Below are 19,454 nucleotides of genomic sequence, written 5' to 3' on the forward strand. Positions count from 1 at the left end.
TGGTCACAGAATCAGTCGCTAAATTAAAAATAGCGACCGATTTAGCCACTAACGGACCCCAAATGCCTGTTTTTTTGTTTTAGTTACTAATTTGGTCGCTAATTGAAATTTAGCGACTGATTTAACCACCAATTTCTTTTTGTTCTAGAAAAATTTGATTGTCGTTCATAGTGACCGATTTTGTTGGTCGCTAAAATCGGTTGCTGTTCTAAAATTTCTTGTAGTATTACATTTTAGAACGCAATACATTTAAGAAATACCTTTATTTTCATATATATTTTAAATGAAAAGACTTAAATATTTCAAATTTTAAAAAATAAAAATATTTTTATATTTTTAATTAATTAAAAATTTATTTATCTTTGAATTACCAAGTAATGAAGTTATTTTGATTCTTCTCTTTTCAAAATGGTGGATTGAGAGTAACCACAAATGGCATCATACATAGGGCACGCGCGCGCACAACAAAGCCAACAAAGTCAATCTGTCGTCAAACTTCGTGTCGTGGCTTCTCCTCCTTGGTATATATAATAGTATTATAATACTGTATTTGCACTAATACTCTTCCAAATTTCTCATTTCTCTTAATTAATTAATTAATTGAACCATTAATTTTTTACTACTCCCTCTTCCTCTTTAACTTCGATCCCAACTCCAATCGCTTTCTGATTTCCACCATAATTTAATTTTTGTTTTAAATATTAATTTGACAACCCCATCCTTGAGCTTGCTACCTTAATTAAATATCTATAAAAGGCCCCTACCCTTCTCTACCTCCTCCTTCGTAACAAGCCAAAACTCTCTCTTACTCTTTTCTCTTTCACTTCTTTCCTTCTCTCATTCTCTTCTTCACCTCTTTTGAACTCAAAACCAAAACATACAAAAGCTTTGATTACATACCTCTTTATCCAAAGTGGGTGTTAATTAATTAAGTAATTAACACAACATCCACCATGGATATGAAACGAAGGCTAAACAACAACAACAACAATGACAATAACGACGATGACATGGACCTCCGAAGAGGTCCATGGACCGTCGACGAAGACCTTACCCTCATCAATTACATTGCCAATCATGGCGAAGGTCGCTGGAATTCTCTTGCCCGCTCTGCCGGTATGTCCTTCTTTTTATTTCTTTAAAAAAAATATTTTTTTTTTTCTTCTTAGTTTTGAAGTTGGCCGGAGAGCATTCAAGACATAGTGCTACCTATTTCTTCTTTATTTTATATGTCTTCACATTATTATTATAATTATTATTATTTTTATTTTTTATTTTTTATTTTTATTTTTATTTTTTTGTGGTATGAAAGCTCCCTCCACTATTTCTCGTCTTGTTTCATCATCAATCCATTTCAGGGTAGAAAAGCCAAAATTTACGTTTTTCTTATAAATATATAAGAACGGGATGAATGAGAAATTATATGTTCATGGACTTTAAGTTAATTAATGGCATAATATATAAAAACTAATATATTTCTTGTGTGTGGTGGGGCATGAAATGAAATATATAATATAGTTATAATAATTATAGGTAATTGCTTGGAGGCAGGCATCTCCAATTATTGTGATAATAAAGAAAGAAAAAGAAATATGAACACTTGAACAGAATACACAACTCAAAATCATTATGTGTGTTTCACAAAAACAAAAGTGCCGCAACAATAATGGATAAAAATGCTCATTAGTTTTTTTCCCCTTTATTAAGTAGAATTTTGGTCAGCTTTCTCAATAACTTTACCAAATTAAGCAATTTTATCATTTTTTTTTCATTGTTATTGTTATTATTTGTAGGACTGAAACGAACCGGGAAGAGCTGCAGATTGAGATGGTTGAATTATTTGCGCCCAGATGTTAGACGTGGTAACATCACTCTTGAAGAACAGCTTCTTATTCTTGAGCTCCATGCTAGTTGGGGAAACAGGTAATAATTAATAATAATTAAATTATTCAGTATTAGAAATATAACTATTAATATTGCCTACTTCTATCAATTTAAGTTTTTGGGATGAGTGATTTCATAATATAATATCAGAACTTTATGTTTGAAAGATTAAGAGTTCAATTCCTGGTGAATAAATTTACATTATTTTTAATTTTTTTTAAATTATGTCATCTAAGTTGTTAATTTTAATTAATTCATTTATTAGATGGTCGAAAATTGCTCAATACCTACCTGGAAGAACTGACAACGAGATCAAGAACTATTGGAGAACTCGTGTTCAAAAGCATGCGAAACAACTCAAATGTGATGTAAATAGCAAGCAATTCAAGGACACCATGCGCTTCCTTTGGATGCCAAGACTAGTGGAACGGATACAGGCGGCCGCAGCAACGGTTACAACTGCTGCGACCGCCGCTCCCAATTCTCCGACTTTATCGGCTACTAAATCAGTCACTATTATCAACAACAATAATACTACTACAGCATACAACTTCGACAACCTTAACAACTTGGAGGTGAATAGTGGAAACATTATGAATATGAGCAACAACAACTTTGGTTATGCTACTCCATCAGAGAATAGTAGCACAGGAACATCATCAGATTCGTTTGTCACACAAGATTTTTGCAACAATAATAATAATGTTCATGTTGGTAACAACAACAATGACCCTAGTTCGGATTATTACCATCAACAAGGAAATAACAACAACCAAGTTAGCTTCATGGATTGCATCACTAGTCCATCCTCCATGTCATTGTTCCCTCATCAAGAGATGGATTTCCAAGCCATGGAATTACCAAACACCCCTTGGATTAATAATCCCTCTACATTCAGCAATTTCTGGAATGATGAAAACATGTTGCTTCTACAAAATCTAGGATGTGGTGGTGACAACATGTGAATTATTGTGATGAGGGAGAAACGGTTATAGTGTGTGAAATTATTTACTAATTAAAAAAGTGAAGGAAAATCAGAGAACATGACGACAAAATTATTATTAAATAGAAATAAATTTTTATATGTAGGATAACACACATAGGAACCGATTTAAAATGTGAATTATTATTTCTCAGTTTGTAGTTTTTGGTTATTTAATTTTCCTTTTTTTTTTAGAGGGGGTGGGTGGGAAATAGATGTAATTTAAGGTTTCTTTATAAATATAAGATTTCATTCTTTCAAATTATCAAACTTTGTTTAAATTTTTATTTATTCTGCTTCTCATCTTAATTCCAAAACTAGTGACTAGAGTAATAATAATGAGTGCAATATAGATGCATGGTATCGTACCATTAAATAATAATTTGTAGACGTGTTCATAATTGATCTCACAGAAACATTCTATCTCCTTTTTCATTAGCCAAGTCCCTATTATATTAATTAATTAATACTCCCACTTTTGAAATCTTGTCCACGGGACCTGAACCAGAACCATAACCCGGAAAAAGTGTATGTTTTATGTTTCTAGAATCTTATCATTTACATTATGAAACATTTCTGTAATATTTTTTAGTAATTTATTTAAAATTAATCATATTATTATGAAATGGAGTGTGGTTGGTTAAACTGAGAATATTCATATATCCCAATTTATTTTATAATAAAAGTTTAATTTTACTATATTAAAAATGTAAAATATTTTACCTTATCATTTAAATACATTTAACTTTTTAGATAATTATTTATATAATTAATATAAAAATAATTATTTTTATTAATATAATATTACGTAATTAAATATATATGTAAATTTTTTTATAATAATTAAAAGATATAAATAAAAAATATATTAAATAATAAGTCATCGTATTATTATTATTTATTTTTAAAAAATTTAATTTAAAAAAATTAATTGTAATTTTAGACACATGGTTATGTATAATTGGTGGGCTAGCTCTAAGTTCAAGTTGGCCACTAATAAGGACAAAATTTTCAAAAGTTAAAATATAAATAATTCATTCTCAAAAGTTTGATACTCACTTAAAGATAAAAATAAAACTTACTTATTTAAAAAAATCGTCTATTTCATATTTCTACAGTATTCAAAAAATTAGTCATTTCTAAACTCATGGATACTTGATATAAAAAAAAAAAAAAAAAACACATAATCAATCCTCTATTAACCATTATCATCATCATTAAGCTTAATCTTTGTCACCTAAGTACAATTCCAAAGGTCCTACCCTAAAATTTTCTATCACGCCTTGTTGGATTTAGTACGGACACACACAGATTCAAAAATATCAAAATAAATAAATAAATAAATTTGGTCCACACCTTTAACCTAATCCGCATGATTTCAAGGGCAATATGGTAACTTCACACACAGCGCACGTGCCGAAGGAGAGGAAGTATGAAAACGTGAGAGAATAGTTTGGAGAGAGAAAGGGGAAGATGGTTATGGCGGCGGGGAATCTTTGTAGGCCGCGTGCCTATATCAGAACCTATTTTAAGTGGTCCCCACAAAACGTGAAGTGTTTAGAAGCTGCCACGTGTTACCTTGCAAGAAAATTGATAACTTGTTTTAAGGGGAAGAAAGGAGCCGAAAAATAGAGTATTAAAAAGAGAAGATATCTTAATTGGGAGAGTTATGTTAATCAGATGCTTTAATTGCACTAATTCAAGAATTGACAAACTCCTACTATTTTACTCCCGAGTATTAATTAGTAGGTCTAATTATCCTTTTAATTGTTATCATAGTATTTAAATTAGTAACATTTTTAATATATATTATTTTTTGAAAATATAAAAAATTCAATATTTTTATTATTTAAAAAGTAAAAAATAAAAAGATGAGTTGGAACTTTCAATATTTTTTTATTCCCTCTACTCTGTCTAATGTGAAATAAGTCTTCAAAATAAATAATTCACATATTATATATATATATATATATATATATATATATATATATATATAATTTGAAAATACTTAAAATGGTATGAATAAATAAAGTTATTTTTAAATAGATAATAAACATTTATAATTCATGTTTATTCAATTATGAGAAAAGTTCTGTATCCATGTAAAAAATATATGTATGTTATCCAAGTCTTTTTGGTTATACGCGCCTCCTCCAATCTCCGAATTGTTTGTAATTCACACGCTATATATAACGTAAACTTTCTATGACCTTTGCTCAACGTAAACGTAAATTTCTTCACTACTACATCGTTATAGGCTTCGTCGTTCTCCTCAACTCGCGTTTTCTTTCTTGTTCTTCTTTTTCTTCTCTACTCGTGTTCTTCGTTATGGATCTGGATTGACTTCAACCTAACTAGTTTCGTCGTTCTTCTTCTTCTTCGTTTTCTTCTTCGATCTGGATTTCTGAATTGAAACAATGAATGACTTAACTTCAAATCAGTTGAATGAGGTTATATATTACGTTGAGACAGCTAGGAAATGATTGCTGCATGCTATCATAAGAATCTTAAACACTGAACAAAGTAAAAGGAAGCCACCGAACCGAACAACATTCATCTTGTGAATCAAAATCACAAAGGCCACCGAACCGAACAATGTTCATGTGGTGAATAAACGGTGATCAACTTTCAATCAGCAAGAATGGTATTTCTCCTCCTTTTCCTCCTCCTTCTTCTTTCAAATTCGCACACGTAGGTTCTTCTTCTTCTACTTTTTCTTCTTTGTGTACACAGATTCTTCTTCTTCTTCTTTCGTTCTAATCATCACCAACAACACCAATATTTTGCTCGGTTAAGTGGAGTTGCTCATTTTGATTCACTTTATTGTTAATGTGTTCAGTTGAGTCATTGTGCATGCAGAAATATTTTTCTTATTGATTGAATGCTTATCACGTTTATTCAGCACATGATTGGTGTTCGGTTCAATGGTGTTGACCATTTCGGTTCACCTGATTGTACTCATTGAACGAAACATAATCCATTATATGAAATCAAATTCGAAACACTTCTGTCTACAATTTAGATATTATCAATTCAATTCAGATTCAGAACACCTGCGTCCATTCAATTCAATTCAATTTAATTTAATTTAACAATTGAATTCCATTCAATTCGATTGAAAAAAATCCATTAGCAAAATGTTGGTGTTGTTGGTGATGACGATAACGAAAGAGGAGAAGAATAAGAAGAGAAGGAGGAGGAGGAGAAAAAGAAGAATTTGTGTGCGCAAAAAAGAAGGAGGAGGAGGAGGAGGAGGTATACGTAAATTTGAAAGAAGAAGAATATAGCGTATGCATATATTTAAAAGAAGAAGAAGAAGAAGCGCATAGGAGAAGAAGAAGATAAAGTGCGTGTTTTCACTCGTCATTAATGCGCGTAATTCTATTTAGGTTTGGGTCAACTTGGTTACATAGTTATATAAATGTGTAGTGCGCCTTTTCAATTATTATAATTAAAGTAAATGTGTTATTAAAAAAATTGTTAATATCATATTCATATTTAAAATAAACAATTATTTTAAATATTTTAAATTTAAATCAGATTCTTTTAGGAAAATAAAATAATAAACTTAATTTTTTATATATAATTCTTTAGGTATTGTTAAGAATTTACCATAAAAAGAACAAATACATAAACAAAAATAAACCGGAATCACTTATTTTCAAAATAAATTTGTAACTTTAAGTAGGATAAAAGAATTTCGGCTTCTATTTAATTATTTTCATTTACTTTTTAAGATTTGATGTGGTATATATAGTTGTTAATTTTGAAAATTCTTAAATATGCGTGACAGAGATCGATTTTCAAACTCTTTTATAATGAGAAGTAGAAAAAATAATGATAACGTTTTTGTGAGATTAATTAATTAAGTTAGACGATTTGCCATTTCCTTTTCAGCTAAAGTCAGAAATATTGTTTGCAGCAAAAATAGAAGGGTCAGAAAAATAGTATGGATACGTATGAGAAATGTATTCCAACACAACTTGAGTAATCCACAAGCGTATATAACTGGACTCCACAACCCCAACATGCGACGACTTTTTAATTGGGAATAAATTTTTTTAATTTAACCGATTTGGATTGGTAAAGTGGTTAACTCACTCATTCGCTTAAATAAATATCATAGTTCAAAAGCAGACTTTTAAATAAAATTTAGATTTCCGACGATTAATTCTTGACTTGTCGGGTTGAGAAATACCGTGTGCATAAAAAAAATATCTTAATTATTTTGTTAAATGTAATCTTTTATTATTTTATATTTGTTTAAAAAAATTAACAAGATTCATTCTCCTTTTTTATTAAGGTTTTCAATCGATCTATGAGCTTTCAAATTTAAAAACCAAAAAAGAGTGGCTAATGTGTATAGAACAAGTGATTTTTTTTTTTAATTTTGGACTTTTAACATGTAGATCATTAGATGTAAAATTGTAATTTATAAGCAAAATATAATTAATAAATTTAATATTATTATGAATTTAAGGCTTTTTCAGTACTATAAAAATAGCAAAATTTATTCTAATAAATCATAATAAACGACTAAATATAATATATGTATAGAAATTCAATTTTGATACAACTATCGGTATAAATTAATTTTACATATGCATCTATTTACGTAAAGTTACATGAATTATTTTTCATATACAAGCGTTTTTCTCATACAAGTATTTACACGTCATTTTTATTCATGTGCTTCATATCGTTACTGCACATTCTTTGTTATCGTCGTCATCAACACCACCTCTTCCTCCTCCTCTTCTTCCTCTTTTTTTTTTTCATTGGAATTTCTTCTTCTCCTTTCTTTTTCTATTTCTCCTCCATCATCAGTTATCTCGTTGTTGAAGATAATGAATAATTCAGGTTCAAATTGTCAATTGAACTAGAACGAAATTAATTATTGTTTTGAATCCAATCAAGTGACTGAAGTGTGGTTCAATTTAAAAGAAAAAAATATAGTATTAGAGAAAATATTTTTCTGTATTTGCAGCAAATTTGCGTATAACACAAAGATATTTGGGTGTAAGACGAAGATATTAGGTATATTTTAATAATTTTGGGTATATTTTTATTTTGATAAGTTCTGCATAATTCAAAATAATTCTTCCTCTTCCTCCTCCTCATTTTTCTGTTGCTTTTTCTTTTTTTATCATCATCATCTTCTTCTTTTTTTTTCTTATTCATATTTTTCTTTTTATTTTATCTTCTCAAGTTTCTTTTTGTTTTACTCTCTTAATAAGAATAAAAACAAAAAAATAAGACAATAATGAAGAAGAAAAAATATATAATGCTACAAAATTACTTGGAAGATGATGAATTTACATTCATTTAACTAAAAGAAATAAAGAAATAAGAAAAAAAGAAGAAAAAAATGCAGCAGAGGAAATATTTTTCTGTATTTGCAGCAAATTTGGATGTAACACGAAGATATTTGGGTGTATTTTTATTCTAATAAGTTCTGCATAATTCAAAACTCTTCCTCTTCCTCCTTCTCATCTTCTGCTACTTCTTCTTCTTCATCTTCTTATTTCATATTCTTATAATTCTTTTTGGGAGGAAAAAATCAAACAAAAAAAATACATAATGTTACAAAATTAATAGAAAGAGAAGGAGAGAAAAAATGCAGCAACAACAACAATAGTAAAAAAACGACGATGAAGATGAAACACGTAAAGAAAAAGAAGGAGAAATCCAAAGAAGAAGGAGAAAAAAAAGGAAGAGGAGGAAGAGAAGGAACGCGAAGCGCGCTATGAAAACTATTGAGTAGTGCACGTGTTGACACACTTGTATAGATGAGCGTTTTTTTTTTTTTTTTGGTTGGATTTGACCCAACTTATATAACTTATATATTAAAATGACTTGTATGTGTAGCACTTCTCTAATTAGTAAAAAAGTTACCTTTTATATTGATCGTGTAATTGATTATCAAAAAACAGATACGATTAGATAATTATATAAAAAGTTTTATAGTATTAATGCATCATAATTATTAAGTAGAAGCGCAAACACCATCTATAAATGCTTCCTCATTCCATTTCTGCCATGAAACTATGCTTTAAAAAAAATGAGTGTAAAAACACACTTACTATCTATTTTTTATAAAGAAGAAATATTATACGTATTATTTTTATAGTTTTGATACTAAAATTAATTGATAAAAAATGAACTAAAATTAAAATTTTGTTTTTTATAATATATATAAGAGATATACACTAAAAATAGTGTAAATATTATTTTTTTTTTTAAAGATACGACATAAACCAATTCTTCTAAAATATATCAGTATTTATTATATATCCAAAAGGGTATATATTATGAAATTGAACCATCAACATCCAAGTCTTATTGTCAAGAACAAGAATATGATTAATTTGATTCTGTGTTACTAAATTTCTATTTTAAAAAATAAAAGTTTTTCAAAAAAAATATTCATTTTAGTTTTAAAAATTCAAACATAAAATTACTTGTTAGAAGTCTAAAATACTTTTTTTTAATTCATTTTAGGTTTGTTGTGGATATATAAACCCTCATGTCTCCATTGAATGGAAGCTAATGACTCATTTAGATCCATCAATTTCCTTTTTTACGGATAAATGACTCGACACAAAGCTAAGCTTATTAGGCTATTACACATATGTCAATCTTAAAAATCGAATATAATAAATTAAACAATCTAAACAACTACTATATATATAAGGTGGCATGTGCTAAATATATAATCTTTCATTTGCTTTTATATCTAATAAATTAATATTTTAAAATAAATAATTTTATGATATATTATTAGAGTTTGATTTTTTTTTACTCTTAAAAAAAATTAATATGATACAAAACAAAAAAAAATTAAACAAAAATTCATACTTAAATAAAAAACTTATGAAACAAAAAAAATCAAATGTATAACATAGTAGATATATCTTTTACTTAACCTTTCAAAGTTTTAGAATAAATAATTCCATAATATGACAACTAAAAAAATATATATAACCATAGTCGCGCTTGGTATGGATGAACATTATAATTACGGAAATAGATTTTTTTAATTTTTTTAATTATTTTATATTCTTTAAATCGGATAAAAAAGATATATAAAAATATATTAAATAATAAAAAATATCTCCACAAATACATAGGTTAGAAAGTGTTGGCCTTGGCCCACGATCCAAAGATGCATTCGGCTGGTGGGCCCACAGGCTCATTAGTCAAGTGGCTGGACCCTTGCTGCACCTACGTGGGAGTAGAAGAACCCATCAAGGCACATATAGATAGGTGGGACCATACTTTAATTACTAAGGTAGCGTTTGTTTGTAGAGACACGACAGAACAGGACACTGAGACAAAGACAATAGGACAAAGACATTAAAAATTATGTTTTGTGTATCGTATTTGGATACGATGGATAGGACACTAATGTAATGTCCAGTATTATGTTTGGATACACATGGACAAGACTAAAATATTATATAAAATGACTAAAATAGCCATGTGATTCCAAATTTTTTAGTATAAATTAATTTAATAAATAATGAGAGTATATAGGAGTACAGACAGTGAGAACTTGAAAAAAATATTTGAAGCAGTCAAAAATTTTAATAAAAAATTATATAATAGTATTTATATTAAAATAAAATTTATAAATATAATTATTTATTTTTAAATTTATTATTAATATGTAGGAATACATATGGTTAATATTAACAAAAAAAATCTGAGTTTGATTAATAAAAAATTTCATTTAGATTAATAAGCCAAATTAATTTTAAATACAAAATCAGTTTTAAAAAAAGAATCCATTTTTAAATGAAAAAAAATTAATTTTTGCACATAAAAATCTATTTTTATTTAGAAAATTAATTTTTTTATCTAAAATTTTATTTTTCTTTTCAAAAAATTAATTTTTCTTTAAATTATATAAAATCAATTACAATTTATAAATTATTTTTTAGCATTTTAAAATATCAATTTTACCTTTATAATATTATCTTTTAAAAGTCTCCAGACTAATTATTTTTGTTATTATTTTTATTACAAATCAAATAATATAATATAAGGTTAAAATGATGTTGAAGTAAGAATGATAAGAAAAAAGAAATTATACAGTACAATAAAAATTTTTATAAAAAGGAGAGAGTACCTGAGAAAAAAAGAGAAAGAAAAAGAACGTAGAGATAGAAAAAGAGCATGGAGTAAAAAAAGTACTTTCTGAGAACAACGCAAAATAGGAAAAATAAAAAGGGGTAACAGTGGAATAATAAAAAATAGCACCATAGACAAAAAAGAAAAAAATTCATAAAAACAGTCTGTGTCCCTCTTCCAAATCCCGTGTCCATCATTGTTCTTCGTAAAAGAGTGGACACAAAAGTATAAAAAACCGTCCCGGAGACAATATGTTCAATGTCCATGTCTTTACTTCCAAACGCTTTTTAAGAATGTGCTGTCCATGTCTCAGTGTCCTGTCTCCGAAAACAAACGCTACCTAAGTACCACACTAAATTGTTTCTCCTGACCAAAAAAAATCTTTCTTAAATATTTTCAACATTTTGATCGGTTTTGTTTAACAAAAATGTTAAGCAAACACTAAAAGTTAATTATTAAATAATTTATTATATATTTAAGTATAAATATATAAATTATTTAATTTATTTTAATATATATAATTATATAAATAATTAATTTATATGTACTTGTAATAAGATTTTTTTAAGAGATTAATTTATTTTATAATGATATTTTTAAGAATTAGTTATTTTTATTATAAAATCTATTGTGACTTTATTTGTTTAATATATACTAAAATTTTGTTAAAAATAATAAAATTTAATTTATTTCATAGAAATAAATTTAAAAAATATTTAAAATAATAAAAAGTTATTAGAAACTAAAATATTTATATAATGTTTAGTCTTAATTAATTTGATTGCGCCATTGAGCAATCTGAAATATGTGTCGTCATATCAATTCATAAGTAATGACCACGTTTCCTCAACTCCCCAATTAAAGAAATAAAGAAAAATTAATTAATGTCACATTACATCTGGTTACTGTTGGAAAGGCACACTTCAAGTGTTTGTTACAATGAACCTGAGGGCACTCAATGAGCTTATCATGCCAGAGCTACGACCTTGAAAAAAAATAGAAAAAAAGAAGAAAAATTAGACGAAGAAGATTGGACCCTTCACTAGATTAAAAGGGCAAATAATACAATTCTTCGTATTTCTTTCACTTTTCTTATTTTCAAGGAATTCTTTTCAATTTTTAATTTGTTTCATTTATTTGTTCTTTGTTTTAAACGAATAATTTCCTTTGTATATTTAATACGTATTTTATTTATGATCTCAGTGTATATTCAAACATTTTTGTTAACTAAATACAATTAAATTTATCTAAATCTAACAAAAATCACTCACACAACTCTTTTTTTTTTCATATTTTTTATTTTTTTGTGTATTTCTTCTTTATTGTTATTTTTTTATTATTGCTATTACTGTATTTTTTATTTCTTCTCCTCCTCTTTAATCTCTCATGGTTATCACTGGCATTATTTTTATTTCTTTTTTTCTTCATTCGATTTTTTTTTATTCTACGATATGAAACAAAAAAAAATTATCAAAAGATAAAATAAAAGAAGAAGATAAAAAAATTATCATGATGAAAAAACAAAGAAGAAAAAATGTTTTAAATTATGCAGAATTAATAAAAAAAATAATACCAAAATTTTTTAAGTGTGATATAGAAAATTTTTTAATTTTTAGAGAAAAAGATAAATTAGTCCCTGATCTTTTGCCCGCGGACATTTTCGTCCCTGACCATTGAAAAATATTTTTAAGTCTCTGACCTTCACAAAACTTGGACAGATCCGTCCCTACGGAGGCATTTGGACGGATTAGTCCCTGACGGAGGCATTTGGACGGAGGGATTGATCCGTCCAAGTTTTGTGAAGGTCAGGGACTTAAAAGTATTTTTCAATGGTAAGGGACGAAAATGTCCGTGGAACAAAAGGTCAGGGACCTATTTGTCCTTTTCTCTTAATTTTAACACTAAATTTTGTTAACTGTGACACAGCTTCTTATTAAGAGAGATAAAGAAGAATAAGAGTTTTGAATTGTGCAAAATTTATTAGAAATAACACCAAACTTTTTTAATTTTGACCTAAAAAATTTTTTAATTTTTACACCGAAATTTGATAACTATGACACAGAAAATGTCTTAACAAATTTTTTTTATCAATGAATTAATTGAGTGATATTGAACTCAATAGATTTAGTCATTCTTGTGTCATTTATAACAAATTTATGTAGTTTTTAGTTTTAAAATACATTCGAATATATTTTATTGGTTGAGTGAGTTAAGATTTTAGATTTGTGGTTCTTTAAAGATTTCTTGTATATATCAAAAATTTCGGTATCATTTTCAATAGTTTTTTTGTATTATTAACAAAAAAAATTCAATGTTATTTTGTTATCGTTAAACTAATTGGTGATTGTTAGAAAAGTAAAACAGAACAGTAGAAAAAAGTTTGTGTTTATTCAAGTTGTGTGTATAATAATACAATATAGAAGAGTATTTATAGGTACTAAGAGAATCGAAATAATAAAAACGTAATATCATATAATAAATATTCAGATATGCTAAATAATTTTAATGAAAGCTAATTGATCCTAATATATTCTAACATCTCTCCTCAAACTCAACTCAAGTTGTCACTTGAGTTTAAAACTTATTTAAAACAAAATATAGAAACAAAAACTACATAAACTGATAAAATGGGTGTGTAGACAGAACTGCTGGAAGGAAGCACAGACGAAACTATCGCAAAAAAAAACGCAGACGAAGCTGCCGCAAGAGAAGTGCATACGAAACTGTGGCAAAGAAGCGCATACGAAACTTCTGCAATTAAAGTACAGATAAAACTGCTCTAAGAAAAGCGCAGATGAAACTGTCGAAAAAATGATGAATTGCCCGAAAACTATCGAAAAGGCAGCAAACTGTGAAGAAATGGTAAAATGTCGGAGGATGACAAATTGTCAGAAGGTGACAAAAACTATATTGTTTCTCCATGAGAATAGGTAAACAGCGGATGACAGTGCTGTTTAATTCATTAGACTCGAAAAGGTACAAAATAGAGAGAATGAGCTATTAGGTGAACTGAAAAAGCATCAAAGGAGTAATAAAAAATAAAAAAAAATGGCATAGAGAAAAAGTGTGAAAAATACAGTGATTTCACCAGAAGAAAAATAACCTATTGTCTTCAAGGAGGATATCAAGATTTTGATACCATGTTAGAAAAGTAAGAAAGAACAGTGAAGAAAAGGACTAAATCCCCATTTTAGTCCCTGAGATTCACGCGATTACTTATTTTGGTCCCCGAAATTCAAAATTATCTGTACTGGTCATCCAGATTCAAGTTTGGGCACCAATATGGTCCTTCGACTCTTTTCGGTGATGATTAGGCAAATGGAGTGCTGAGATGACACCCTTCCTATCACGTTGGACGCTGTAATAGCTAGTTGATGTGGCAAGGGTTGTATTTGTATCCAATTTAGCCCCCTGTTAAAACTTTGTCATTATAACTCAGATAAATAATAAGATAATTAGGGTTTCAAGGACTAAATTGAATACAAATACAACTCTCGCCACGTCAGCTAGCTGTTGCAGCATCCAGCGTCGTAGGGAGGGTGTCATCTTAGCACTTCGTTTGTCTTATCATCGCCGAAAATAGTCGAGGGATCACATTGGTGCCTGAACTTGAATCTGGAGGACCAATATAGGTAATTTTGAATTTCGGGGACCAAAATGAGTAATCGCGTGAATCTCAGGGACCAAAATGGGAATTTAGTCGGAGAAAAAGTTTGTGTCTATTTAAGTTGTGTGTATAATGATACAATATAGAAGGATATTTATAGGTGTTTAGAAAATCGAAATAATAAAGACATAATATTCTATAATAAATATTCGAATATGTTAAATAATTCTAATAAAAGTTAATTGATTATAATATATTCTAACAGTAATATAATATGTTCTATCAGTGATATTGAACTAAGAAAAAGAAAAAGAGGAGGAAGAGGAACTAATAGTGATATTGAACTAACTGTGATATAAATCCAATCAAAAAATAGAAAGAGAAGGAGAAAAAAAAATAAAAAAAAAAAAGACAAGAAAGAGAAAGTGGAAAAAGCAGGTGATGATCATGATAATCATGATAATAATAATAATAATAGAAGAAGAAGAGGAAGAGGAGGAAAAAAAAGATGAGAATAGAAATAAGAATAATGTAAACATAATGTGCGTATATAAATTTGAGTTGGTTAAACTTAGTTAAAAAATTGTTAGATTAGCTAATATTTTTGTTTTATAAATACTTCTAATTTCTCATCTGATTTTATTTGTTTTTTTTATATTATTTTTAAAATTTGTGAATGAAAAAAAAAAGTATATAGACATCTCTTTGGATAAGCATGGTATCTGCCGGAATTTTATATAATTATTAAATTATAATTATTTTTATTGATATAATATTACGATAATATATTTATCTAATACTGTTTTATATTAAAATATTACGATAATACATTTATCTAATACTGTTTTATATTAAAAAATGTATATATATAATCAATTGTTTTTTCATTGAAAATACCTACAAATCAGCAAAATAAAATTAGTTGGCAACAAATATCCCAATTATTGAGGGGAGAAAAGTTAACAAATGTATGTATGTTCTTAGAAGCTTGCATCGTTCCATCTGATTTCCACCAACTCGTTTGAGTGACATTTGACCTTCTTTAGTAATATTATTTGGGTTTCGGAAAATTCAAAGCTAATGGTGTGGCATCTTTGAAACTATATATATATCCTTTGTTTCTGTGTTATCTTATGAACTATGAAGAATTTGGCATCCCAGCCATCAATTCCAGTGCACAAGCTAAGTAAGGAGCAATTTACAAAGCATCAAATAAAACAAATTAATGAAATAATCTACAAAACATTATTTGTGCACTAATTAAAATAAAAGGAAAAAAGCGACAGCGATATTATAATTACACAAATTAAACGATGTTTTGCACAATTCAATCTTTTTCCCTTTCTTGTAATCTTGTTCCACTTTTATATTGTTGTGATACATAACGCATCAATCCTTTTCAATGGTTGTACTTGTATCTTCATTATAATAATCCGTAAAAAAAAAAAATTAATTATTTTGTTAGTATTTATAATTTTATTTAATTTTAATTAAATTTTTATATTTTTTTAATTAAATTTTTATATTATTTTTAATTTTATAATTAGATCCTCTTTATATCAAAAATATTAAAATTAATCGAATATTTATCTCAAAAATATATGGTTAATTAAATATTTAGATAGGTTTTTAATTGTAGATATCTTCAATTTGAAAAAAAATAGTAAGTTAATTATAACATTTTTATATTAAAAATGACTTAATTATACTATTAAAAGTAATGTAAGGATCTAATTAAAAAAAATATAGAGATCTAATTAAAAATTTGATAAACTATAAAAATCAATATAGTAATTAAATCAAAAAATTTATGGCTTTAATTTCTAATGTTTGGATTAAATTATATGGTGATATTGAGTCATTTTTTTTAATTGTAAAAGCATATTGATAGTCTCTACTCGTGTTCTAATTAACTTGTCAAAGAAATTTAATAACCAAATTTAATTAAGTTAGTCCAATAACTTAAGAATTGATATCTAAAAATTTTGGTTGAAGAGAAAGAAAAAAAAAACATAAAAAAAGACTTAATTAAATTTAATTACAAAAATAATTTCTTCGCTTAGTATTTTTTTAAATCTTAATTTCGTCCTAACATGTTTTTTTATTCTATTTTAACTTTTTAGTCAAAAAATTTTTTCTCAAAAAGTATCATTTCTTCCGTTATCATCTTCTAAATAATGACAATAATTATAATTATAATAGTCATACTAATATGGGTAAATTACTAATTTGGTCCCCTACGTTTGGGGTGAATTCTATTTTAGTTTCTAACATTTAAAGTGTTCTATTTAAATTCAAAAAAGTTTTAATTTGCATCAATCAGGTCCTGCCCTTAAGTGGGTGTGAAATTCTTAACGTCGTATCCGACGTTGCAAGGAAGAGGAGACAAGGGTTAATAAACGTGTAATCCTTCCCGCCTTTAGACATAACGCATGCTTACCCTGACTCTTCTTCTTCTTCTTCTTGTGAAGCACGAAACGATAACAAAAACAAACCCTTGCTTTTCGGAAGAAGATCGTATCAGGTATTCTGTTATCAAATCTCTTCAACCCATTTGATTTTCATCTTAATGCATGTTGAGAGGATATAAGTGGAGAGACCTCCTGTGGAGAGACCTCCTGAATTTCAATTAAAGACACCAATTCTTGGTAAGGACATGAGACCACGATTTGAGAGGATTTATATTTGCTTGGATGCTTGCAAACGGAGTTTCATGGTGTGCAGACCCATGATCGGCCTTGATGGATGCTTCATCAAGACTCCATATAGGGGTCAACTTCTAACAGCCACTGAATGGGACTCCAACGATCAAATTTTGCCAACTGTCTATGCTGTTGTTGAAGCAGAGACAAAAGACTCGTAGAGATGGTTTTTGTTGAATCTGTGTGACGATTTGGGAGTTGATAAGATCAAGTGGTGTACATTCATGAGCGACCAACAAAAGGTAACTCTCAATCTAAGCAGTACTCACCTAAACTTGTCTAATTAATTCTGTCTTTAATTCATGTTGTGCTGTTATTGACTGGTGCTTTTTTTATATTCTGCTTCCAAGGAATTGATCCCTATCTTTGATGAGTTGCTGCCTGCCATAGATCACAGGTTTTGTATTAGGCACTTATATAGCAATTTCAGAAAAAGGTTCCTAGGTGTTTAGCTAAAAATGATGATGTGAAAGGCTACAAAGGCAACATATGTCCAGGAGTGGGAGAAAATGATGAAGAAGATTCAGCTGGTTGATCAAGGAGCTTATAATCATCTCATGAAGATCCCTGCCAAGTATTGGAGCAAGTCCAGGTTTAATTAATTTCTTAGAATTGATACACTTGTAAACAACACGTGTGAGTGTTTTAACTCTATTATTATAGAGGCTAGAGAGAAACCTATTGTGTCTATGTTAGAAGATATTAGGGTTTATCTAATGAATAGGTGGACTGACAATAGACAAAGTATAGTTACATATGCTGGAGAAATTTTGCCAAAAATAAACAAGAAAATTGAAAGAGAGTTTGATAAGGGTGGGGAGTGGTTGGCCATATATGCGGGTAGGGACAAGTATGAGGTGTCTAGCAGTCAAGGTAATAGAGGCAAATTTGTTGTGGACTTAAATTTACATGAGTGCTCCTGTAGAAAGTTTCAACTAACAGGTTACCCTTGTGAGCATGCCATGAGTTGCATTAGGAAAATGTGTTTGGATGTTAAGAACTATGTGAACAAATGCTATAGGAAAGAGATCTACGTGGATTGCTATCAACATGTAATTTACCCAGTGAATGGACCAAATTTCTGAGCCCGGATTGAGAATGATGATGTGCTGCCATCAGTGTTTAGGAAACCAATAGAGCGCCCAAAACTAAGTAGGAACAAGACTGGTGATGAGCCACGCAACAATGGACCACTGGTTAAATTATCCAGGGATGGACAACAACAAAAATGTTTCTATTGTTTTGCACTTGGTCACAACAAAAGAACTTGTCCTAGAAAACGTAAGGTGGAGGCCTCAACAAAAAAAGTAAAGTTGTTGTTGTCAATTTGAACACAATTCCTTATATGTGATTGTTGTTATTGTCTGATGAACCCAATTTGTTAAACCCAATCTCTTGATGTCACTGTTTGTTGTTATTGTTTATAGCATAATGCAGCTTCACAAGTCAAGAAAGGTGCTGGCACATTTAGGATTCCAAACCCCAGCAAGATTCCAGCCAAGATGACAACAAAATCAGCAACAAAATTTCAGCCAAAGAGAAAGAGCAATACGCAAGTTGGAGGGAGCCAAGAGTCACAAACATCCTCCAAGAGAGCTAGATGCAGCAGCAACGCTAGTCAACCCCAGCCATCGACAGCAACAGTCATGCTAGCCTATCAAGGAGGACCCTGAAGTTCATGGCAAAAATACCACCTAGGGCCTGAAAAGCATTGGAATGAAGAACATAGTTGATTTTAGTGTTTACCTTCTGTTTTGTGATGAATGTGGCAATGACCAAGGGCTGATATCCCTGTGATACTTTAGACAGCCTACTTTAAGACTACTAGTTTTATGTTGATCTCTTTTGTGTTGTTATCTTTTCATGGTTATATTTAAAGCTTGTTTGGATATTGTAATGGTTAACAGAAGCTACTTTAAGCCTTTTTCATTATCTAATGATTTAAATGAATTTTCAGCAGCATAGTTATGTCAATTGGCAAATTAAGTCTTCTATTTATTGGTAGATCAAACTGAATTAAACTTTTACAGGGCCAAATAATGTATGTCAAAATACAGGAACTCATAGCTTTTTATTTCACTCAAAAACTTGATAATGTTTACAGCAAATGCCTTTACACATACAACTTTCAAAAAGTTTCAACTAA

At 28.6% G+C, this 19,454-nt stretch overlaps 1 protein-coding gene across 1 annotated transcript; it reads left to right on the forward strand.

Moving 5' to 3' along the window:
* The first annotated feature begins 799 nt into the window (after window positions 1–799).
* LOC130973238 (transcription factor MYB78-like) lies at window positions 800–3,147 on the forward strand. Its single transcript, XM_057897679.1, has 3 exons — window positions 800–1,116; window positions 1,794–1,923; window positions 2,150–3,147. Exons 1-3 carry the CDS (start codon window positions 954–956, stop codon window positions 2,847–2,849), a joined length of 993 nt encoding a protein of 330 aa, XP_057753662.1. The 5' UTR covers window positions 800–953; the 3' UTR covers window positions 2,850–3,147.
* The last annotated feature ends 16,307 nt before the right edge of the window (window positions 3,148–19,454 follow it).

This window comes from Arachis stenosperma, chromosome 4 (genome assembly GCF_014773155.1).
Source record: "Arachis stenosperma cultivar V10309 chromosome 4, arast.V10309.gnm1.PFL2, whole genome shotgun sequence".
In the NCBI taxonomy this organism is placed as follows: domain Eukaryota; kingdom Viridiplantae; phylum Streptophyta; class Magnoliopsida; order Fabales; family Fabaceae; genus Arachis; species Arachis stenosperma.

What these genes read in the sequence shown, in the direction of transcription:
- LOC130973238 (XM_057897679.1), top strand. Translation starts at nt 954, where the DNA reads ATGGATATGAAACGAAGGCTAAACAACAACAACAACAATGACAATAAC. An exon ending in TTCTCTTGCCCGCTCTGCCG is followed by an intron (nt 1,117 to 1,793) that starts GTATGTCCTTCT and finishes TATTATTTGTAG; the next exon opens with GACTGAAACGAACCGGGAAG. An exon ending in CATGCTAGTTGGGGAAACAG is followed by an intron (nt 1,924 to 2,149) that starts GTAATAATTAAT and finishes TTCATTTATTAG; the next exon opens with ATGGTCGAAAATTGCTCAAT.